Source organism: Formica exsecta, unplaced genomic scaffold (assembly GCF_003651465.1).
Source record: "Formica exsecta isolate Colony F162 unplaced genomic scaffold, ASM365146v1 scaffold143, whole genome shotgun sequence".
NCBI lineage: Eukaryota > Metazoa > Arthropoda > Insecta > Hymenoptera > Formicidae > Formica > Formica exsecta.
The window spans coordinates 3,788-25,981 of NW_021848758.1; the positions used below are offsets into that span (position 1 = coordinate 3,788).

The 22,194-nt window shown below is 43.7% G+C and overlaps 1 protein-coding gene across 1 annotated transcript in view; it reads right to left on the reverse strand.

Moving 5' to 3' along the window:
* Positions 1 to 682: 682 nt before the first annotated feature.
* The window catches only part of LOC115246259 (probable multidrug resistance-associated protein lethal(2)03659), a gene marked incomplete at its 5' end in the record, with an annotated part of 135,257 nt that continues 113,745 nt past the window's right edge, over positions 683 to 22,194 (reverse strand). The window contains 2 exons of the mRNA XM_029824973.1: positions 683 to 1,087; positions 1,263 to 1,370. Coding sequence (XP_029680833.1) covers positions 1,052 to 1,087; positions 1,263 to 1,370 — 144 coding nt within the window. The remainder of the gene's footprint in view (positions 1,088 to 1,262; positions 1,371 to 22,194) is intronic.

Below are 22,194 nucleotides of genomic sequence, written 5' to 3' on the forward strand. Positions count from 1 at the left end.
TTCTTTTGTCGTTGCCGCGTAGAAGCGTGTGCGTGCGTGCGCGAGATAAGATGAAAACCCGATATCAAAGTTTGATACTTGGATAATCCAAGTTGATGAGCGAACAGTGCGAAAGAAAGCGTGGAAGCGTTCGAATCATTTTGCCCGATTGACTTGTAATACGTTATAATAAATCTTACGATACAATAAATCCTACATATTTATATATTTTTTTAATAAGCTTTACATATATTAAATAATTTGTAACATATTATTATGAGAAATTAAGTAAATAAATATTTTACATTTTTGTATTTTTTAATCTAAATTGTGTTAAAAAGATATTTGTTTTTATTTATTAATAAATAATAAACAATTTCTAAAATTGTTTTTTTAGATGTAGCAAGAAAAATACATACGGATGTTACAGACGAGCATATCTCAGCTCCAATAAAAATATGGTTGACTCATGCCAAAGAAAGATTACAACGACAAACATCAAACCTTTAATACCAAAAACGGGGACTTGTTTCGACTTTAGATGCCGTTATTGTGGCATAATTGGACACAAACGCTCAGAGTTGATGTTCCATCAATAGATGGAATAATGCAATAATTCTCTCGTAACATGTGTATTTTTCTTTTTTCGATAAGTGATTAATCTAAGTACAAAGAATGCGTTATGTCTAATTTTGAAAGATGTGATATATTGTTATATGTATATCAAATTCAAGAACATTGAGCGAGGATTCCTTAAAATAAATATTTATTTGTTTTATTTTTTATATATGACTATGAGATCTTATTTTTATCTATTTTACTATCTAATATGCTAAAATTTTTTTTCTTACATTGTGAGTTTTCTAAAAAGTAATCTAAAATTTGAAACATGTGATGGGGATATAAAAATGATCAATAGAGTATAACATATAATAGTCATCAAAAATAATTTTATTAGTATAAAATATGCGTTGTGTTGTATGTTAGATTATATTGCTAATAAATTCACCATTGAATATCTGCATATATGTGGCGAAACAGTATTTTGATAACTTTGGCACATAATTGAAAATTATCTGGACGGCGGTCTATCCTTTTCATAGAAACTCTATAAACAATCATAATAAATTCTTAATAGTAAAATTTATAACACTAAATTAAATTTTATTAAATTTTCTTTGATAAATATAATAAATAGCTATCAGTTCAGAGAAAAATAAAATATTTAACTAAAGATATTTAAATTTGTTATACTTCTGTTATTAAATTAATTTATTACTTACTTTTGTAGCCATATCGATGAGATTTTCAGCCATCACTGAACCAGTCTGCTGTACCATATTATAAAAATGTCCTTTTCTTTCTAAAAGTATATGTGGATGGTCACATTCCTGAAATCAACGTCCAAAAATTTCATCTTACAATCATGTTTTCATTTGGAGACGCACGCATCCATGTACACATGCACATACATTCATATATATATGTATACATAGGGGAAAGTAGACTTCCGTTTCCGATGGCAAGGAGTGTGTATCGTGGATATTGACGTGTGTGGTTTGACGGAGTATAAAGTGAGAAGGTGAAGGGTGAATGAGTAGAGAATGTGCCAGGGTGAGAGTGAAGGTATGAGAGAGTGAAGAAGGAGAAGGGTTGAAAGTGATATAGGGAATAAGGGAAAATAAAAGGAGATTAAGAGAGGTAAGAAAACGTGGCAGTTAAGACAGAGAGTATAGAGTATACAGAGAGCGTAGACTAGGCAAGCGGCAGTGACAGAAGTGTGTATAGAGGGCGCTGAAAAATAAGATGGCGCAATCAGCCGCAAAGGAGGCTAAAGAGAGAAGAGGTAAGCTATGGGAATATACAGGAGATGTTAAAAAGGAAAAGGCGGGAACAAGGAGAAGGGAAGGAAGAAGAGGAGGTTTTTAGAAGCGTTAAAAAGACAACAGGAGTACTGAAGGTTCCGGTGTTAGGAGGGTTGGGGGGAGAGGGAGAGAGGGAGAGATGCAGAAAATTATAAAAAGTTGGAGGAATGAAATAGAGGATTTAGTGAGGGAGATGAGAAGTATGAAGGGATGGAAGGAGGAAATAAGAAATATGAAAGAGGAGGTTAAAGAGGGAATTAAAGAACAGGGGAAATTGAGAGAGGAGGTGGAAGAGTTGAGAAGGGAATTTGGTGAGAGGGAAAAGAGATGGTTGGAGGAAAGGGAGGAATTGAGGTGATGTATCAAAGAGATGGAGGGGAAAATAGAGAAATTAGAAAAGCGCGGTATAGGGGAAGTGGAAGGGAGTAAGGCAGTAAGACGGGAGGGAAATGGAGAGATAGGGAGCAAGGTAATAAAGATAGAGAGAAGAATGGAAAGAAGGAAAAGGGAAGAAAGAAGAAAGAATGTCCTGATTAAAGGGGTAGAGGTAAAGGAGGGGAGGAGAAGGACAGCGGCAGAGGAGGTATTTGCTAGCATAAGGGTGAAGGCGGAAATAGAGGAAGTAAAACAGATAGGGGGAGGTTGGAGGGAAGGAGGGAGATGATTGTAGTAAGGCTAAAGGATGAGGAACAAAAAAAGAAAATTTGAAGTAAGAAAAAAATATTGAGAGGCAGGAAGGAGAGAGTTATGAAGGATTGGACATGGAAAGAAAGAAGAATGAGATGGAGATTGGAGGAGATGGCGAAGGAAGAAGAAAGGAAAGGGAGGAAAGTATGGATAAGTTATGAAAAAATTAGAATAGGCGAGAAATGGTGGAGATGGGATGAGAAGGAAGAAGTTTTGAAGGACGGGAATGGAAATGTAAAAAAGGAAGAAAAGTTAAAAGATAAGGAGGGAAAGGTAGGGAGTGAGCAAGGGGAAGTTTAAAGAGACGGAAGGGGAAGGAGAAGAGTGGAGAAAGGGAGGGGAAAGAGGAAGGGATGAGCAAGAGGAGATATGGAAGGTAGCGTTTTGGAATGTAGTAGGAGTAGGAAACAAGGATAGGGAGTTTTGGCAAAGGATTAAGGAATGGGATGTAATAGTGCTGTCGGAGACATGGATAGAGGAGAAGGGATGGGGAAAATTAAAAGAAAGATATTATTGAACGGAAGCGTAAAGGGGGACGAGGAGGTAGAATTCACATACACCGGGGAAAGGGGAGGAACGGTTATTGACCATATTCTAGGTGATGAGAAGGTAAGAGAAAAAATAGAGAGACTAGAAATAAGAGAGGAGGTGGACTCAGATCATCACCCGGTGATAGCATGTGTAAAGGGAAGCACGAGCAGGGGGGTGAAAAGACAAGGTTACGGCAGAAAAGGAAAAAGGGGGGTGTGGGACGAAAAGGGAAGAGATTTTTAGGAAGGAAATGGGATGTGTGAGAAGAGGAGAGGAAGGGATACAGAAGGAAATAGAGGAAATGGGAAAGAGATTAAGGAAGACACTAGAGAGGTGCGAGGAGAAGATGGGAAAAGAAAATGTTCTAGAAGGGGGTGAGGAGTGTAGAGAGAGAAAAAGAAAAGTAAGAAAAGAATTGAGAAGATGGAGAACAGAGGGAGGAGATAGGTATAGAGAAAGAAAAAGGGAATATAAGGAGCTATGTGAAGAGAAAAAAAAGAAGAAAGGGAGAGGATAGTGAGAGAGGCAGGAGAAGCAAAAACAGGGAAAAGTGTGGGAGTTAGTAAGGAAAGAAAAGAAAGGAAGGAAAAGGGTGAATGAGGATATAGAGATGGGAGAATGGAAGGAGTATTTTATGGAACTGTTAGGGGGAGTGGAAGGAAGGGTGATAAGAGGAGGAAGGGAAAGGAAGGAGGAAGGGAGAGAAGCAGAGGCAGAGTTAGAATGGAAAGAAGTGAAGAGGGTTAAATGAAGTTTGGAAGTACGGGGGAGAGGAGCTGGAAAAATGGATGTGGGAGGCGTGTGGGAGGGTATGGAAGGAAGAGGGATGGCCAGAAGAGTGGAAGGAGGGCATTACTGTACCGATAGGTTAGAAAGGGAGGGGAGAGGAAACAAAAGATTATAGAGGAGTGACTCTAATGCCGTCGTTATATAAGATATATGCGGCGGCGTTAGAGGAGAGATTGAAAGAAGAGATGGAGATGAAGGTGGTGTTGTCGCAGAGCCAAGCGGGGTTTAGAAGAGGGATGGGAACAATAGACCAGATATACGCGCTAAACTATTTAATTAACAGACATATAGGAAAGAAAGGAGGGAAAATGACGAAAGTGTTTGTAGACTTGAGGGCGGCATTTGATTCGGTAGACAGGGAGATTCTAATAAGGGCGATGAGGGAAAGGGGGATTAGAGAAGGATTGGTGAGAAGGATTGAAGAGGTGGTAAGGAAAACAAAAGGGTAAGAGTAGGGGATAGGACGGGAGAGGAATTTTGGACAGCGAGAGGCTTAAGGCTGGGGTGTCCCCTGAGTCCAATGTTGTTTAACAATATCCTGGCGGATTTAGAAGATGACATGATAAGAAAAGGTTGGGGAGAAATACAATTAGGAGAGGGAAAGATATATACACTAGCGTATGCCGATAACGTGGTGTTAATGGCAGAAGAAGAACAAGATATGAGAGCTATGCTGAGTAGATTAGAGAGATATTTAGACAAAAAAGGACTGGAATTGAATGCGGAAGAGATGAAAACAATGAGATTTAGCAAGGGGGGGGGAGGAGGACACAGAGGATAGATTGGAGATGGAAGGAGAAGAAATTAGAAAAAGTGAAGCAATTCAAATATCTGGGGTACACCATACAAAGGAATGGAAGGCAGGAGGCACATGTAAGGGAGAGGAGAAGAAGGACAGCTATAGTGATGAGGGAGGTATGGGGAATTGGAAAAAGGTTGTGGGAAAAAGAGTGGGAAAGGAGAATGTGGCTGTATGACACAATGATGTGGACGGTAATGGGGTATGGAGCAGAGATATGGGGATGGAAAGAGAGAAAAGAGGTAGAGGGTATACACGAAAGGTACATGAAATGGACAATGGGAGTAGACTGGAGAACGCCAGGGTATATGATTAGGGAAAAGGTAGGAAGAGGATTGATGAGAGGAAGAGCAGGAAGAAGGGCGTGGAAATTCGAAAAGAGACTGGAGGAAGGGAAGAGAGGAGAAATAGCTAGAAGATGTTGGTTAAAGATGAGGGAAAGATGGAAAAGAGGAAGGAGAATAGGGGCATGGGAGCAGGAGAGAGAGGAGTTTCTAAGAGAAAGAGGAATACAAGAAGAGGAGGAAGAAGAAAGGGAGTACGAGGAGTTAAAGGAGAGAGACAAGAGAAGGCAGGAGGAAGAGAGGGAGAAGAAAATAAAAGAGTCGAGGTACAATAAGTGGTATAGAAGAGTGAGGGGAGAGGGTATTCCAGAATATTTGAAAAAGGTTGGGCGGAAAGCAGATGGAAAAGGGTAATAAGATTTAGAATGGGAAACGAAGTTAGAGAAGAATTATACTGGGAGAGAGAAGAGAAGAGGATATGTAGAGTGTGTGGGAGAGAGGAAGAGACATGGGAACATGTATGGAAAGGGTGTACGGGAGGAGAGAGGGAGAAGGAGGAGAGCTGGCAGGGAGCGGTGGAAAGGATACTGGGAGAAGATGGAGGAGGTGAGGAATGGATGAAGGAGATAGAAAAAGCAAGAGGGGGAGAGGGCAGGGAAGAAGAGAGAAGCGTAAAAGGGGAGGAGAAGGGAAAGTGAGTAGAAAGAGAAGTGTGAATATGTGAATAAGGGGTGGAGGGAGAGAGTGAGTATAAATGAATGTGAAGGAGAACATGGGGGAAGAGGGAGAATAAGAGAGAGAGAGAGAGTGGAGGGTAAAGAAAAAAAGAAAAAATTAAAGGCAGCAACAGCGGAAGCGGAGGTCCAGTAGAGAATACGGCTTATTGTAAGATAGATGTAAGTAGAATGTAAGTAAGAGGTAAAGCAAACTAGAGAGCAAAACGGAAAGAGAGAGAGAGAAGAATAGGAAGGTTATGTTAAGGCGGCGATAATAAAGCGATATGTGTACGAAGATGTAATAGGTTAAGATTAATATAAAGATTAAAACCCCATAGGGGAACAATAAATTTCTATACATACATACATAGGGGAAAGTAGGGTAAAACCGAGTACTTTTTTGGGTTTCACTTCCTACAAAAAATCAGAGAGTAAAAAAAAATTTGCTGGCCATTAGTAATCTTTAGTGGACCTTAAACTATGAGAAAATGAGGGTAATTGCTGACAAAAAATATTTGGTTATCAAGGATAACAAGATTTTTTGGAGAAGTCAAAATATCCGGTTTTGCCCTACTGGTAGAATAAAACCGGGTATCCATTTGAAAACATGTAAAACACCGTGCAATTATAAAATCTAGACTTATTTTAATCAAAATACGATATAAAGATGTATTCTATTGACAAAAATCACAAATAAAGATATCCTCTTGTTCGACATTACTGCAGGACTTCCTTATTTAACTTTTTAACTTTAGGGGTCTTTTTTTAAGGTTTCTTTTTCTGAGTGCTAGTTTTCGTTTTCAACTGCTTTTTGTAGGAAGACAAAGTCAAGATAACAGTTCTTTCTCTTTTCATTACATAAAATGTGTATGTACCCGATTTTGCTCCAACATAAGAAAAGTAACAAATACGGCGGTTGTATATTCCGGCGTACAAAGTGACGATCAAAACTAGTGTAGATATACTCTCTAATATGTACAGGATGTGCAATGCTGCATTTACTGAAGCAGATGCTCTGAAGTCTATAACGACTCGATTGTTGTCCCGATATCGATTTTTTTTGGCCCGAAAATTTTGAACTTCTCTCAAAAAAGGAATATCGTGTGTACATGGGCACGGTTCATCTCAAATAAATGTTGGCCTCAATCTACAACTAATAACACGAGTTAGCCAAAGATAATAGCATTTATCACGAAGAAACAGAGATACCCGGTTTGACCCGCCTACACGGTTTTACCCTACTTTCCCTTATATCATTGAATAAAAGAAGAAACAGGAGGGAGCATTTGGTGTTAAGCGAACGAAGAGAAGCGACTATACAGGATGTCCGACAAGTAAGAGGCCAACCGAAAGATAGAGATAGATTGGGTCAAACGCAGTTGAAAAATCCTAAACCATTTTTTTATAACACTTAATAAAGGAGTTATTATTGATCTCCGCCGTTACGGCGGCGCACACTATTAGGTACGCGGCTCACTGACGTCCGTCCGGCGAAAAGTCGGCGCTGATTCGCCAGACTTTACTCAATAATAACTCCTTTATTAAGCGTTATAAAAAAAAATGGTACAAGACTTTTCTTTTCTTTGACCCAATCTATCTCCTTGTTTCGATTGGTCATTTACATGTCGGACACCCTGTATATACCAGCATAAAGTTGGACGCTCAAGATGGTCGCCCACGGGCGCCAATATTGACCTCTTTCTTACTTTTAGCCGCAGACTGCAACAAGTGACTGTGGGCGGCGCTGATAAATGTCGAAAAAAGTGGACGTTCAAAATGGCTGCCATGACGTACTTTCGTGCGCCTACCCCTTACTACCCATACATTCCCTTCTGTTTCTTCTTTATTCAATGATGTATACATATACATACATGCGTGTGCGTGTATGCATACGTACACATAGTATTAGGGGTTTGCAAAAGTTTTTTAATCAAATTTATTTGTTTTATTTACAAAATTAGTACAATATTTTTTATTGAAAATATTTCCCCCCGCTTTCTACAATTTTCCTTCAATTTTCGGGCAAGAGAAAAATTCCTCGTCAAAAGAATGCCTCATCTTTGGAGGCATCTACTCATCAACCCATTTTCGGACCTCGGCTTCATTCTGAAAGCGTATACTAGACAAGCCGTGCTGCATCAAAACAAATGATAGTCGGAAGGCGCAATGTCTGATGGATAAGCCGAGTGCGGTGAGACTTCTCATCGGAGCTCAGCCAACTTTTCTGTGGTCGTAGCAGTAGTAAGCGGTCTGGCATTATCATGCAGCAGGATGACAGGCCGACGTCCTTTGGCAGTAAATGGTCTTCTTCGCTCGATATTTTTACTCAAGCAGTCCAATTGTTAACAGTAACGGTTAGCAGTAACAGTTTGACTCGGTTTGAGCATTTCGTAGTACAGCACTCCCGTCTCATCTCACCAGATGCAAAGAAGAATCTTGTAGTCATGAATGTTTTGTTTTGGCGTTGAAGTCGTTGGTTGACCAAGGTCTACCTACTGTTTTTTTTTTGCTTAGGATTGTCGAAATAAATCCGCTTTTCATCACCCGTCCACTTTTCCACAAGAAACTCTTCCGTTACTGTTTTGAAATCAATGCAATGCACATATCCATCCGCTGTTCACAATGCGCTTCAGTTAAGTCGTATGGCACCCACTTTCGACGAGGAATTTTTCTCTTACTCGAAGATGGAGGAAAGTTGTAGAAAGCGGAGGAAAATATTTTCAATAAAAAATATTGTACTAATTTTGTAAATAAATAAATTTGGTTAGAAAACGACAAAAACTTTTGCAAACCCTTAAGGGGTCTTCCTAGTTTGACGCTCTGAAAATAAAGACGATTTTTGGGAAGTTTTTTAAAGAAAAATATAAAACATTAATTCTAAACTTTGCACATTTATTAAATAACATTTCAAATATATCTTGAATTTTTTTCAAACAAAAATATTTGTTTCGGAGTTATAGTAGTCCAACCATGTTGTCCAACCATGATGTCTAAAAAAAATGGCGAACATGATTCCAGCCGTTATAGTCAGCTGAAATAAAAAAAACAAAAAGATTCTTAATCTGTATGAGTGTGGTTATCGTATGAACTAGAATTAAATTGATATTTGCAAAATTCAAATTTTGCGACATACAAAACTAACCAATTTTTTGGTGAAAAATGAAATTGTTTTTTGAGACACTGCCATTTTTTTATTTTTTAATTTTTTTTTTTATTCTGGTTCACACGCGAAAGTCACACTTATACAGATTAAGAATCTTTTTGGTTTTTTTTTTATTTTAGGTGACTATAACGGTTGGAATCATGTTTGCCACAAACAACAATTTTTTTTAGGACACCCTAGTTAGACTACTATAACTTCGAAACAAACAAATATTTTTGTTTGAAAAAAATTTAAGATGTACTTAAAATGTTATTTAATAAACGTGCAAAATTTAGAATTAATATGTTTTATACTTTTCTTTTAAAAAAATCCCAAGAATCGCGTTATTTTCAGAGTGTCAAACTAGGAAGACCTCTTAATATGTATCTATATATATGTACATACAATCCCAGGATCGGCACATCATTTATTAATAATAGATTCTTAAGGTCATTGGACCTTAAGAAAACGATTTTTCGTCAGCAAAAATATCGAGAGAGATCATAATTTTTTGCAAATTTTCAATGTTTCATATATTTTTGTAATTAAATTTTAAATTAAATTTTTTTTACTTAAGTAAACTCCATCTGGAATTAACTGAAGAATGTAGTTTGTATTGATCTTTTAACTCTTCATAAAGTTTAATGTGCAAAAAACCTTTCTTTTTAATTGCTTATAATTGAAAATTATTGATATGCCTGGACATTTTTATCGAGAAAAATTGTCTTTAAATGATCCCTAGAATCTATCATCAGCAGGTGATGCGCCGACTTTTACAGGACAGCCTGTATTTTGTCGTTATAATCTTAATTTGTTTGTTTTATCTACCATTTCCTAGGAAAATATTATACAGAATCTTTTAAACCAGCATAATTTTCAGTTTTAGAAAATATCAGTATACATACATATATATATACTTACATATATACACGTATGTATACACATATACAGAGTGTCTGATAATAATCGCCCCACCCATAATGTGCAGGTAGAGCGGGTTAAACCGAGCAGGAAAGTTCTTTACTATTTTGCGATTTTCGTAATAATTATTGAGAAATTAATTAAAAATAATCGACCAAGTCACGCGAGTATAAGCAGCGAGAAGAGATAATCCAAAAGTATGCGGTCGCTAAGCGCGCGACAAAGTTTTGGGAGGAGCGCTCTTCAAATGACAACAGTTACGTACGAGCGGTACATAACGATGGTCATCGCGTCCTAGCAACCACATATCAATGCCTCCCATATCAGGCCGTTATTTCTCACCACGCGGTAATACTCGCGCAAATTGGCCGATCTTTCTTAATTAATTTCTTATTAATTATTGTGAAGATCGCAAAATGGTAGAGGACTTTCCGATTCGGATTTACCTGCTCTACTTGCACATTACGAGTGGGGCGATTATTATCAGACACCCTGTATATACACATATACAAGGTGTCTTTTTAATCTTAACAGGCAAATATTTTGAAAATATGCAATTTTACAAAAAAACTTTTCAAAGTTTATGGTCTAAAAGGGGACGTACAAAGATGACCTTGGTTTGACCTTGGATAGTCGTTTGAAGGTCACGTGAAGGTCATTCTTAATTTCTTAAATGGAAACCCCCATTTTTTATTACATATTTTTGTAGCTTAGCTCGAGAGCTTGCGACGACTTTTCCTACCGTCTCGCGGCTGAGCGATAAACGCGGCCGCCGACTCGTTCTCTCCGTCGCGCGGGGGTAAATTGCGGCGACGAACAGGAGCTAATTCGCCGAACGGCAGATGCGGAATGGTCATTGACAAAAACGGGAAAACGGAGAAAAAGATCCACGCGCCAGGTGGGAACGGGATGTTAGGAGTTCCGCGCGTACCGTGACAATATCCGAAAGATATTCGCGAGAATCGAACTTGGGCGCCAAATACGATCTTTCACGTATCAATTCGCGAAACACGAAATAAACGCGAAAGAAATTGCCGGAATTCGCCACGGGCTGACTAGCTCGCCTAACGGTAGAGGGGCAGGGCGAGTGTTGATCGAACGCGATAATTTATGCAAGAGGCGACAATTACGGAAACAACAAACACAACTGAAAAGAAACTCGCCAATTAAACAAAGAAATTAACAGATTTATTATAATAGCGGGAACCGCAGCTCCTCGAGAATAGTAATGATAAACCGCGCGGATATACGGCTGCGGTAAAAGAAACGCGGCTGCGAGACTGGGTGTTAGACGCGGGGCGCGAAACCCCGTACTGCGTACGCCGAGACCGACCCGTTAGATCGGCCGGAATCTCCGCTCGGCGTGAATTACGCCTCGCACTGCGAAGAAATCGATTATTACGTTCGTCTATAATTCGGGCGTAAGTCCGAATCAATTCTCGATATCACCTCGCCAACGGCGACCTTATCGCCCGCTATTACCGCCAAATTATTAATACGCAACTTAAGATTAACAGGCAATTAATACAACGCGGACATGCTTCGATTTCGGACGGACAGATTACGCAGAATTGAATACTCGACACACACACGCACGCAATTCATGCAAGAATCGCGAGGAAACTCTCACAAAACGCGCTCACAATTTCGAGACGCGGTGCTTTACAGCCGATATAATACGTCGAATTTACGCGATTCACACTCTCACGTAACCCATATAATAATCGCGAAGGAAAGTTGCACCGGACGTGCACGCACAGTTTCGACGCGAAGATTCACAAACGAAAGACATAAATAATATAACAAATTGACGCGAATCACACTCACACTCAGACGACCGACATACAGCACGAACGAATCTTAAACGCTAGACGTGCGAGAACCAACGCAAATATAATCTACGGAATCCGAATCTCCAGAGAGACGACACACGGTTTATTAAAAACGCGAGGTAATGTCTCGATCCGCGGAAACCGATACTTTCGAGGCTCCGGGGCTCGAATCGCTTGACGACGTGGCCGTGACGCGAAAATCTACACCAAAGAATCGGGCTTAGCCCGTACACCAAAGTACGAATTCACGGCGACGACGACAGAACGAAACGATTCCGGGCGCGATCGCGAGTGGCGAATATGGCGGAGGATAACCTCACCGGTACTTTTCCTCTCGTGGTGGTTACACGGGGTCAGCGACGTTGACGTCCTCTCCCTCGGGTCCGTCCTTCGCAGCTGCCGATCGCCGGGATCCTCTCCGCTCGCTCTCGTCTCGCTATCGCTCTCGTATTTTCTCTCGCCAAAACGGTCCTCTCGCTTACGCTTCTATCTCGCACGCAAGCTCGCGCCAGTCTCCTCCTGGATCGTCGCGATCCAGAATCGATACCTGTGGGCCAGCCGGGGCTGCGCACACAGGGTGCGTATTATCGCGACCAATCACGCGTTATCACGCGCTGTGGCCGGCGGGCGGCGCGCTCACGGTCGTAACGGGGGTGCGCGCGCCCCCGATATTACAAACAATAATTCGCTGGGGCTCTTTTCGCGGGGCCGTCGCGGGGTCTGAGGTGAACGGTTTGGCCGGAAGTATCGCTGCCACCCTTCCTTCCGTCTTTTCCGGGACCGCGTCACGCCATCGGGTGCAGAATTGCAGTCCCTCCTCGGGGACCGGATCCGCACGGGCCTGTGTCCTTGCGCGAGGATCCCCTCGCTGTCCCGTGCGTTGCGCATCACGTGTGCGGGTCCTGATCCCGTCGTGACGTAGCTAGTTTGGCCGTTAGATGTTTTGGATTTCCAAATTGCTGGCTCCTTGCCCCTCCAAGGTCTTCCTTGATTGGCGATCGTATTTTCCGTGACGCTTCAGCGACTTTCCGCTCCTTCTTCCGATGAGGCTCCCAAATGAATTATTCATACGAAAGAAAATCATAAACGAAATTAATATTACGCTCGAAATCTCAATTAATGACGCCTCTCTGGAGGTAACGGTACGGTTCTCGCAATGATTCGACTGGCGCGGCCCTTCAGCCCGCGCTTTTTCGATCGGAGAGGGACTCGGCGGACGCGCGCGAGACGGCAACGTCACAAAGTTTATTGATCCCTAATGGGGTTACAATCTTTACAATCCCTTAACCTATTCCTTAATCTAATACATTATGTACATGCTTCGCCCTATCATCGCCCTTTCCGTCATTCTCTCTTTCTCTCTCCGCTTTATTCTCCTACTGCTTTATCTCTAACTTACATACTACTTACGTCTATCTTACGCTAAACCTTATCTCTACTGGACCCCCGCTTCCGCTGTTCTTCCTTATAGTTCTTCCGCCCCTCTTTCCTCTTTCATTCTTCTTTCATCCTCCACCCTCTCTCTCTTTCTCTCTCTCTCTCCCTCTCACTCTCTCTCTTTCTCTCTCCTCCTCCTCTCTTTCTCTCTCTCACCCTTCTCCTTACCCCTGTTCTCCTTCCCTTCCCTCTCTCTTCATTCTCTCCCCCCACCTTCATACGTTCACCCCTTTTACTCCCTCCTTTCCCCACTCCACTCTTCTCCACCCTTTTCCCCTTCCCTGGACCGTTTCTCGCGAAGCCTAATTTTAACCGAAATTTCCTTAAAGCCAAGCGCCTCCTGCGCTCCTCCAAAATATTCAACGTGGCCCCACGTTGGGCGCCAAATTTTTGCGACGACTTTTCCTACCGTCTCGCGGCTGAGCGATAAACGCGGCCGCCGACTCGTTCTCTCCGTCGCGCGGGTGTAAATTGCGGTGACGAACAGGAGCTAATTCGCCGAACGGGAGATGCGGAATGGTCGTTGACAAAAACGGGAAAACGGAGAAAAAGATCCACGCGCCAGGTGGGAACGGGATGTTAGGAGTTCCGCGCGTACCGTGACGAGATCCGAGAGATAATCGCGAGAATCGAACTTGGGCGCCAGATACGATCTTTCACGTATCAATTCGCGAAACACGAAATAGGCGCGAAATAAACGCGAAAGGAATTGCCGGAATTCGCCACGGGCTGACTAGCTCGCCTAACGGTAGAGGGGCAGGGCGAGTGTTGATCGAACGCGATAATTTATGCAAGAGGCGACAATTACGGAAACGACAAGCACAACTGAAAGGAAACTCGTAAATTAAACAGAGAAATTAACAGATTTATTATAATAGCGGGAGCCGCAGCTCCTCGAGAATAGTAATGATAAACCGCGCGGATATACGGCTGCGGTAAAAGAAACGCGGCTGCGAGACTGGGTGTTAGACGCGGGGCGCGAAACCCCGTACTGCGTACGCCGAGACCGACCCGTTAGATCGGCCGGAATCTCCGCTCGGCTTGAATTACGCCTCGCACTGCGAAGAAATTGAATATTACGTTCTTCGATAATTCGGGCGCAAGACCGAATCAATTCTCGATATCGCCTCGCCAACGGCGATCTTATCGCCCGCTATTACCGCGAAATTATCAATACGCAATTTAAGATTAACAGGCAATTAATGCAACGCGGACATGCTTCGATTTCGGACGGACAGATTACGCAGAATTGAATATTCGACACACACACGCACGCAATTCATGCAAGAATCGCGAGGAAACTCTCACAAAACGCGCTCACAATTTCGAGACGCGGTGCTTTACAGCCGATATAATACGTCGAATTTACGCGATTCACACTCTCATGTAACCCATATAATAATCGCGAAGGAAAGTTGCACCGGACGTGCACGCACAGTTTCGACGCGAAGATTCACAAACGAAAGACATAAATAATATAACAAATTGACGCGAATCACACTCACACTCAAACGACCGACATACAGTACGAACGAATCTGAAACGCTAGACGTGCGAGAACCAACGCAAATATAATCTACGGAATCCGAATCTCCAGAGAGACGACACACGGTTTATTAGAAACGCGAGGTAATGTCTCGATCCGCGGAAACCGATACTTTCGAGGCTCCGGGGCTCGAATCGCTTGACGACGTGGCCGTGACGCGAAAATCTACACCAAAGAATCGGGCTTAGCCCGTACACCAAAGTACGAATTCACGGCGACGACGACAGAACGAAACGATTCCGGGCGCGATCGCGAGTGGCGAATATGGCGGAGGATAACCTCACCGGTACTTTTCCTCTCGTGGTGGTTACACGGGGTCAGCGACGTTGACGTCCTCTCCCTCGGGTCCGTCCTTTCGCAGCTGCCGATCGCCGGGATCCTCTCCGCTCGCTCTCGTATTTTCTCTCGCCAAAACGGTCCTCTCGCTTACGCTTCTATCTCGCACGCAAGCTCGCGCCAGTCTCTTCCTGGATCGTCGCGATCCAGAATCGATACCTGTGGGCCAGCCGGGGCTGCGCACACAGGGTGCGTATTATCGCGACCAATCACGCGTTATCACGCGCTGTGGCCGGCGGGCGGCGCGCTCACGGTCGTAACGGGGGTGCGCGCGCCCCCGGTATTACAAACAATAATTCGCTGGGGCTCTTTTCGCGGGGCCTTCGCGGGGTCTGAGGTGAACGGTTTGGCCGGAAGTATCGCTGCCACCTTTCCTTCCGTCTTTTCCGGGACCGCGTCACGCCATCGGGTGCAGAATTGCAGTCCCTCCGCTGGGACCGGATCCGCACGGGCCTGTGTCCTTGCGCGAGGATCCTCTCGCTGTCCCGTGCGTTGCGCATCACGTGTGCGGGTTCTGATCCCGTCGTGACGTAGCTAGTTTGGCCGTTAGATGTTTTGGGTTTCCAAATTGCTGGCTCCTTGCCCCTCCAAGGTCTTCCTTGATTGGCGATCGTATTTTCCGTGACGCTTCAGCGACTTTCCGCTTCTTCTTCCGATGAGGCTCCCAAATGAATTATTCATACGAAAGAAAATCACAAACGAAATTAACATTACGCTCGAAATCTCCATTAATGACGCCTCTCTGGAGGTAACGGTACGGTTCTCGCAATGATTCGACTGGCGCGGCCCTTCAGCCCGCGCTTTTTCGATCGGAGAGGGACTCGGCGGACGCGCGCGAGACGGCAACGTCACAAGCTTTTCAAAACGCTGTAATAAAGTATTTTTTCATTAAGTATTTTTCGAGTTATTTTATCGAGTTAAGTTATCTTAATCTGACATATTTTGATATAAAAAATAAAATATCTTGTAAAATATTTAGTTTTTGATAATCTTACCGTAATACTTTTATGTACAGAATAATGAGACAAAACAATTTGTGTAAAAAAATCAAATAATTGTTAAAAAAGATACATTGTAAATAATTACATATTTTTTCTTAAAAACAATTATTTTTTTATACCAATTGATTTGTCTCGTTATTCTGTACATAAAAGTATTACGGTAAGATTATCGAAAATTAAATATTCTACGAGATATTTTATTTTTATATCAAAGTATGTCAGACTAAGATATAAAATAACTCGAAAAATACTTAATAAAAAAATACTTTATTACAGAGTTTTTAAAAGCTTTCGAGCTAAGCTATAAGAATGTGTAACGGAAAATGGGAGTTTCCATTTAAAAAATTAAAGGTGACCTTCACGTGACTTTCAAACGATTATCCAAGGTCAAACTAAGGTCACCGTTGTACATCCTCCTCTAGACTGTACAACTTTTATTTGAAAAGTTTTTTTGTAAAATTGCATATTTTCGAAATATCTGCCTGTTAAGATTAAAAAGACATCCTGTATACAGGATGTCCGGTAAAGATTGTGCCAACACTCGTGAGCGGATAGAGCACAGTAAACTGAACAGAAAAGTCCTGTAACATTTTTTTCTATAACGCTTAATAATGGAGTTATTATTGAGTAAAGTCTGCCAATCAGTGCCGACCTTTAGCCGCGCGCCTGGTAGTGTGCGTGAGCGCTCCGTCGCTACGGCGGCACACACTACCAGGCGGGCGGCTCACCTACGTGCGTTCGGCTAAGAGTCGGCGCTGATTGACCAGACTTTACTGAATAATAATTCCTTCATTAAGCGTTAAAGAAAAAAATGTTACAGGATTTTTCTGTTCAGTTTACTGTACTCTACCCGCTAACGAGCGTTGGCACAATCTTTACCAAACACCCTGTATATGTATATACATATATACATACATATGGGTATCTCACAACCTCCGTGCAATACTTTATTAGCGCGTTCTGGAGATAAAACAGAGTTAAAAATTCTAATATAAAAATTTTGAGGTTGCAATAGTTTTTGAGTTATAAACAATCAAAATTTGCCGATGATATCGCGTAAAACTCGCGCGCTCAGGCCCGTAACCACACTTACACGCGTACCGATCTGTCATCTGGTATTGACTTTTTCAAGTCAGGTGATATTGATTTTTACTGCACAGTCGATTTTATTTTGTCGTTTTTTATATACGTGTTACGCCTATCGTACATTATGGTGACAGGCTAATATTAATAAATTATAAATCTTCTACAGAAAATATTTAATTCATGAATAATTTATTTAAATATCTAAATAATTAAATAATAATATTATAATTATTATTATTATTATTATTATTCCCGTAGGTTGAGCTGCCTATTGGGCGCGTCTCCGGGTGGCAGATAGGAGGACGTCAAGGTGACCTCCGGGTGGTCCTTCTGAGTACCCGAGCAGGCTTCTGGATAGCGGTGGCTATAACTGGCTCCGCGGGCATAAAACCCTGTCTGGGGCCAGGAAGGCTACTGCCGCGGACCGAATCCCCAAACCAAGTTGGGAGCTATCGTGACGAAGACTGCGTGGCACTGGGGCGCAGTGTCATTAATGGATGCCTCTAGGATACCGGGCGAAACCCCAGAGTATTTAGCCTTACCCGGGCATGCGGGGTTCTGCCCGGGCAAACCTCCATTCTCTAGCTTCGCGTGAGATCAATTATGGAAAGTGTTCAAGTTTTAAATGACGGTCTTTCGGGGGGAGGACTGAGAGTGAGGGCTTGCAAGGGCTTCTACTCTTAGGAGAAGCGGCTTTGGCTCCTGGGTGGGCTCTTCTGGGCACGGGAAGGGAACGGAGCTATTGTTGGTGAAGCAGCGGTTTGTCGCAAGAGGAACCGCTGCAGCGCCGAGAAGAGGAGAGCCAGGACGGACAGGAAGAAGGCTCTAGTCGCGTCGGCTCTCTCTCCGTCTTCAATCCTCGGGTCAATGCCGAAGGAGGTGGAGAAGAGGCAGACCGGCAAAAGGTGCCGGACGGGCTCTAAGATATCATCCTTCGGTGCAGAAGGTCAACAAGAGATCCAGGGCTCAGGCAACTGGGACCTACATCTCTGCCGCTGATTCTTTGGCAAGGGCAATTGTCCAGGAGGACTACTCCGAACAGGCGGTTTCTCCTGGGCAGTTGATCTTGTTACGGAGAGCGGTTGTTAGTGAGTTGGCAGGGATCCGAGAGGGCCCCCTGCCATGCTTCACGAGGACCGCGGTGCTGCGTAACGGTGCCGTTGTCATCAGAGGGGAAGATGAGATGGCGCTCAATTGGCTGTCTGAGCGAATTGGGCACATCTCTCCCTGGGAGGTAGCCAAGCTTAGGGTGGTAGGCTTGGACGCGCTTCAAAGGCGGCACAGGGCGGCTGTTTGGATTCCGGGTCCTTCGGTGCTTGCGGCGACGGTCCTGGGGCTGCTGGAGAGGCAGAATCCAGGCATCGCCATGTCCAGTTGGCAAACTTTTGCCGAAAATGTAGGGGCTTCCCCAGAGGAGAGGAACCTCATTCTCGGCATCCCGGAGTCCAGTGTCCTCAGATTGAAGACGCGGGACTTCAGGCTGAGCTATGGGCTCAAACAGATCACTGTGAGTCTGCTCGTAACGAGGGGGGAGAGTTCCAGGCGGCGTCAGGTTCTCTATAAAGTGGGCATGGCAACGGTGGGATTCACCCAGATTAACTTGCATCACAGAAAGGACGCCTCGGCTGTTCTGGCCAGGAGCATGGCTGTGGCGCATACAAGTATTTCCTTACTGCAGAAACCCTGGGTCTACAGGCTGCATTAGGGGCATTGCGGCCTGTGGGAGACTTTAAACACAGTATATACAGTAGCGCAACTCTCTGTCGGCACATTTGATGTTAGTACTGGCCAAAACGGAGTGCGCATGCGCGAAATAAGTAAGTTGGTCGGTAACGCCATCTGAACTTCTCTCTCGCTTACTCTCTCGTTTTTCATTCTCTCTCTAACTCATTGATACATATGTAGCAATAAATAATAATCCAAAATAATGTATTTTAATAAAAAATATATACAAATAAATTGTTAAAAATGTATTTAAGAAAGGAGAAAAATAAAATAATAAAAAGATAAATATAATTATGCTAATATACAATATATTACATGAATATTACATAAATATAACATAAATATAATTATGCTATATACAAAATATATTACATGAAATAACAGAAATCAAAAAGAAATAAATGAAAATATTATTCAAAAAATGTTAAATGTATTATGCTCAAGAAAACAGAAATTACAATTATATATATATATATATATATATTAATAAATTGTGCGATCGTACAATAAACAATATGTAATGTCATCTATTCCGCCAAATGAGGTAGGCAGTAGGCTTAATTAGGTATTTAAATGGTGTGAGAGAGAGAACGAAAAGTGTAGAAAAAAAAGAGTAAGTGAGAGAGAAGTTTAGATGGTGTTACTGGTCAACTTACTTATTTCGCGCATGCGCACTCCGTTTTGGCCAATACAAAATCGAGAGAGTTGCGCTATATACTGTGCTTTAAATCTCCCACAGAGCCTAATCCCAGGGCTACAATCGCGGTCAAAGGTTTGGAAGGGCAACTGATGCCGGAATTCTGTTCCAGTGATGTTGTGGCGATCACGGTGCATCTTATCAGATCCAATACAGGTGAAACCAGGAAGGTAATAGTGAGCTCAGCATATTTTTCGCATGAGGAGGGGGGCTCACTTCCAGGACCTGTGGCTAAGCTGGCAGAACACTGCCAGGGAAAGGGGTTGCCGCTGATTGTGGAATGCGATGCTAATGCGCACCACACAATTTAGGGGAGCACCGATATCAACGACCGAGGCAGAAGGCTCCTGGAGTATTTGGCTACTAACCTGGAGATCCTAAATAGGGGTAATGAACCAACATTCCGAAATGTGCTAAAGGATGAGGTGCTTGACCTCACCTTGTGTTCTAGGAATTTGGTTTCTGAGGTTGTTGGTTGGCGGGTCTCATCTGAGCCCTCCCTTTCCAAACACAGGCAGATTGTTTTCAGGCTCGTTAATGTGAGGCCTGAGACAATCAGAAGAAATCCTAGAAGGATGGACTGGGACTCGTTTCGGAGGGACTTATCCATTGGTCTCTGTGGCTTCTCTAAGAGGCATGGGACCAATGCAGAGATGGAGCTCTGCGTAGATCATCTACAAAGGGCTCTGGTGAGCAGTTATGAAAAGAACTGCCCAGTGAAAGCGGTTCGCTCCAACAAGAAAGTCTCTTAGTGGGGACCGGAACTGCAGAGGCTCAGGGAGGGGACTCGGCGTGCCTGGAACAGAGCCAAGAACACGGATTGCCCGTTCGAGTGGGATCTTTATTGGTGGTCCCAGAAGACTTATAGGGACTCTGTAGTAGCCGCCAGGAGAGAGAGAGAGAGAGAGAGAGAGAGAGCTGGAAGAGATTCTACGAGTCTATGGAGAAGGTTCCGGAGGCCTCCAAACTCTGCAGAATACTGGTAAGAAACCCGGACTCAAACCTGCAGGCAATACGCCTTCCGGATGGGGACGTGGTTTTGGGAGAGCGGTGTTTGGTTCATCTCCTGGAGACCAATTTTCTGGGCTTCAGGAGGGAACCTGATGTCGACTCGGACGGGTGGGCTGCGGAGCCTAGGTTAAGGCCACGTGATTGCGATTGGGAACTGGCGGCTAGCATTGTCTGAGAGGGTGGAATGGGCAGTCAGATCCTTTAAGCTATTCAAATCCGCTGGACCGGATGGGATTTTCCCGGCACTCCTACAAGAAGAGCTCGGGCAGGTCAGCGGACGCTGAGAGCATGTCTTGCTTTGGGTTATCCGCCCAACGCCTGGAGGCTGGCGAGGGTGGTATTTATCCCTAAAGTTGGCAGAACCTGCTGCACCTTTGCCAAGGATTTCAGACCGATTAGCCTGACATCTTTCCTTTGAAAACGTTCGAAAAGTTGGTCGAGGTTTATTTGAGGGATGTTGTTCATGGGCGGCTTCCGCTGCACGAGAACCAACATGCTTATAGGTGAACTTCTCTACGGAAACGGCGCTCCACTCTCTGGTTAGGTCTCTGGTATCCCAAATTGAGAGAGATCTCATGGAAGGAGACTGTGTGGTGGAGACCTTTCTAGATATAGAGGGCGCCTTTAACAACACCTCTCATGAGGTTGTTTGCAGGGAAGCAACGCTGCGGGATGTCCCGGACAGGCTGGTTCAGTGGATCAGAGGTTAATGTCGGCGGCTGGGTGGATTGAGGGTGCCCACAGGGCGGGATGCTCTCTCCACTTTTGCCTAGTAGTCGACGGACTTCTTAGAAAACTTAATGACAGGGGCTTCTTCGCGCAGGGATATGCGGACAATCTGGCGATCATTGTGCAAAGACCCTTTCTGGACACGCTTCTGAAGCTCACGCAGTGTGCTCTTGGAGTAGTAGAGGAGTGGTGTGTCGACACTGGTCTCTCGGTTAATTCCCGGAAGACGGAGTTGGTTATATTCACTCGCAGATACAAGCTGGCCACTGTGGTAGGACCCACCTTGGGAGACATCAGGCTGACACTGGCCAAATCAGCGAAATATCTTGGAATTATCCTAGACAGGAAGCTGACGTAGATGGAGCACCGGTGTAAGAGCGTAATCACTTACTTCTGGCTATGCAGAAGATCCTTTGGCCAGACTTGGGGCTTTAGGTCGAGGATAGTCTATTGGATCTACTCTGCCATTCTTAGATCTAGGCTGCTGTATGCCGCAGTAGTATGGTGGCCTAGAGTATAGTTAGTGTCAGCGAGAACAACGCTGGAGCACTTGAGGGCTCTCATATTAACAGGGGCCCTTGGTGCTATGAGGACCACGCCAATTGCTGCGATGGAGGTGCTGCTCGGCATCGAGCCGCTTTACCAGACAGGTTGTCGCCGCAACTGCATCGGCGGCTTACCGACTGAGATGTGAGGGAAAATGGAGAGCTAGTACCCGGCCCGACCAAGCTTCCCGATGGGGTCCTTTCCCATTTTATCTTTAGTATGGGGCAGGACAGAATAGCAGCCATTCGTGCCCTGAAGGCGCCTTTCAAGGTATGCTTTCCGGAGCGGGAGAACCGGCTTAGGCCGCAGGGTCCAGTGCTGAAGAATGGAGTCATTCTCTTTGCGAATGGGTCCAGGTTTGGCTCGAGATCTGGAGCAGGCATCTATTGTCAAGGGAAAGGGATTAATGAGTCTATCTCACTCGGAAAATTCGCCACGGTTTTTCAGGCGGGGATAGTGGCGATTTTGTACTATACACAAGGTCTTCTTACCAATGGAGAGAAGGGCAGCCGCATTAGCATTAGTTCGGACAGCC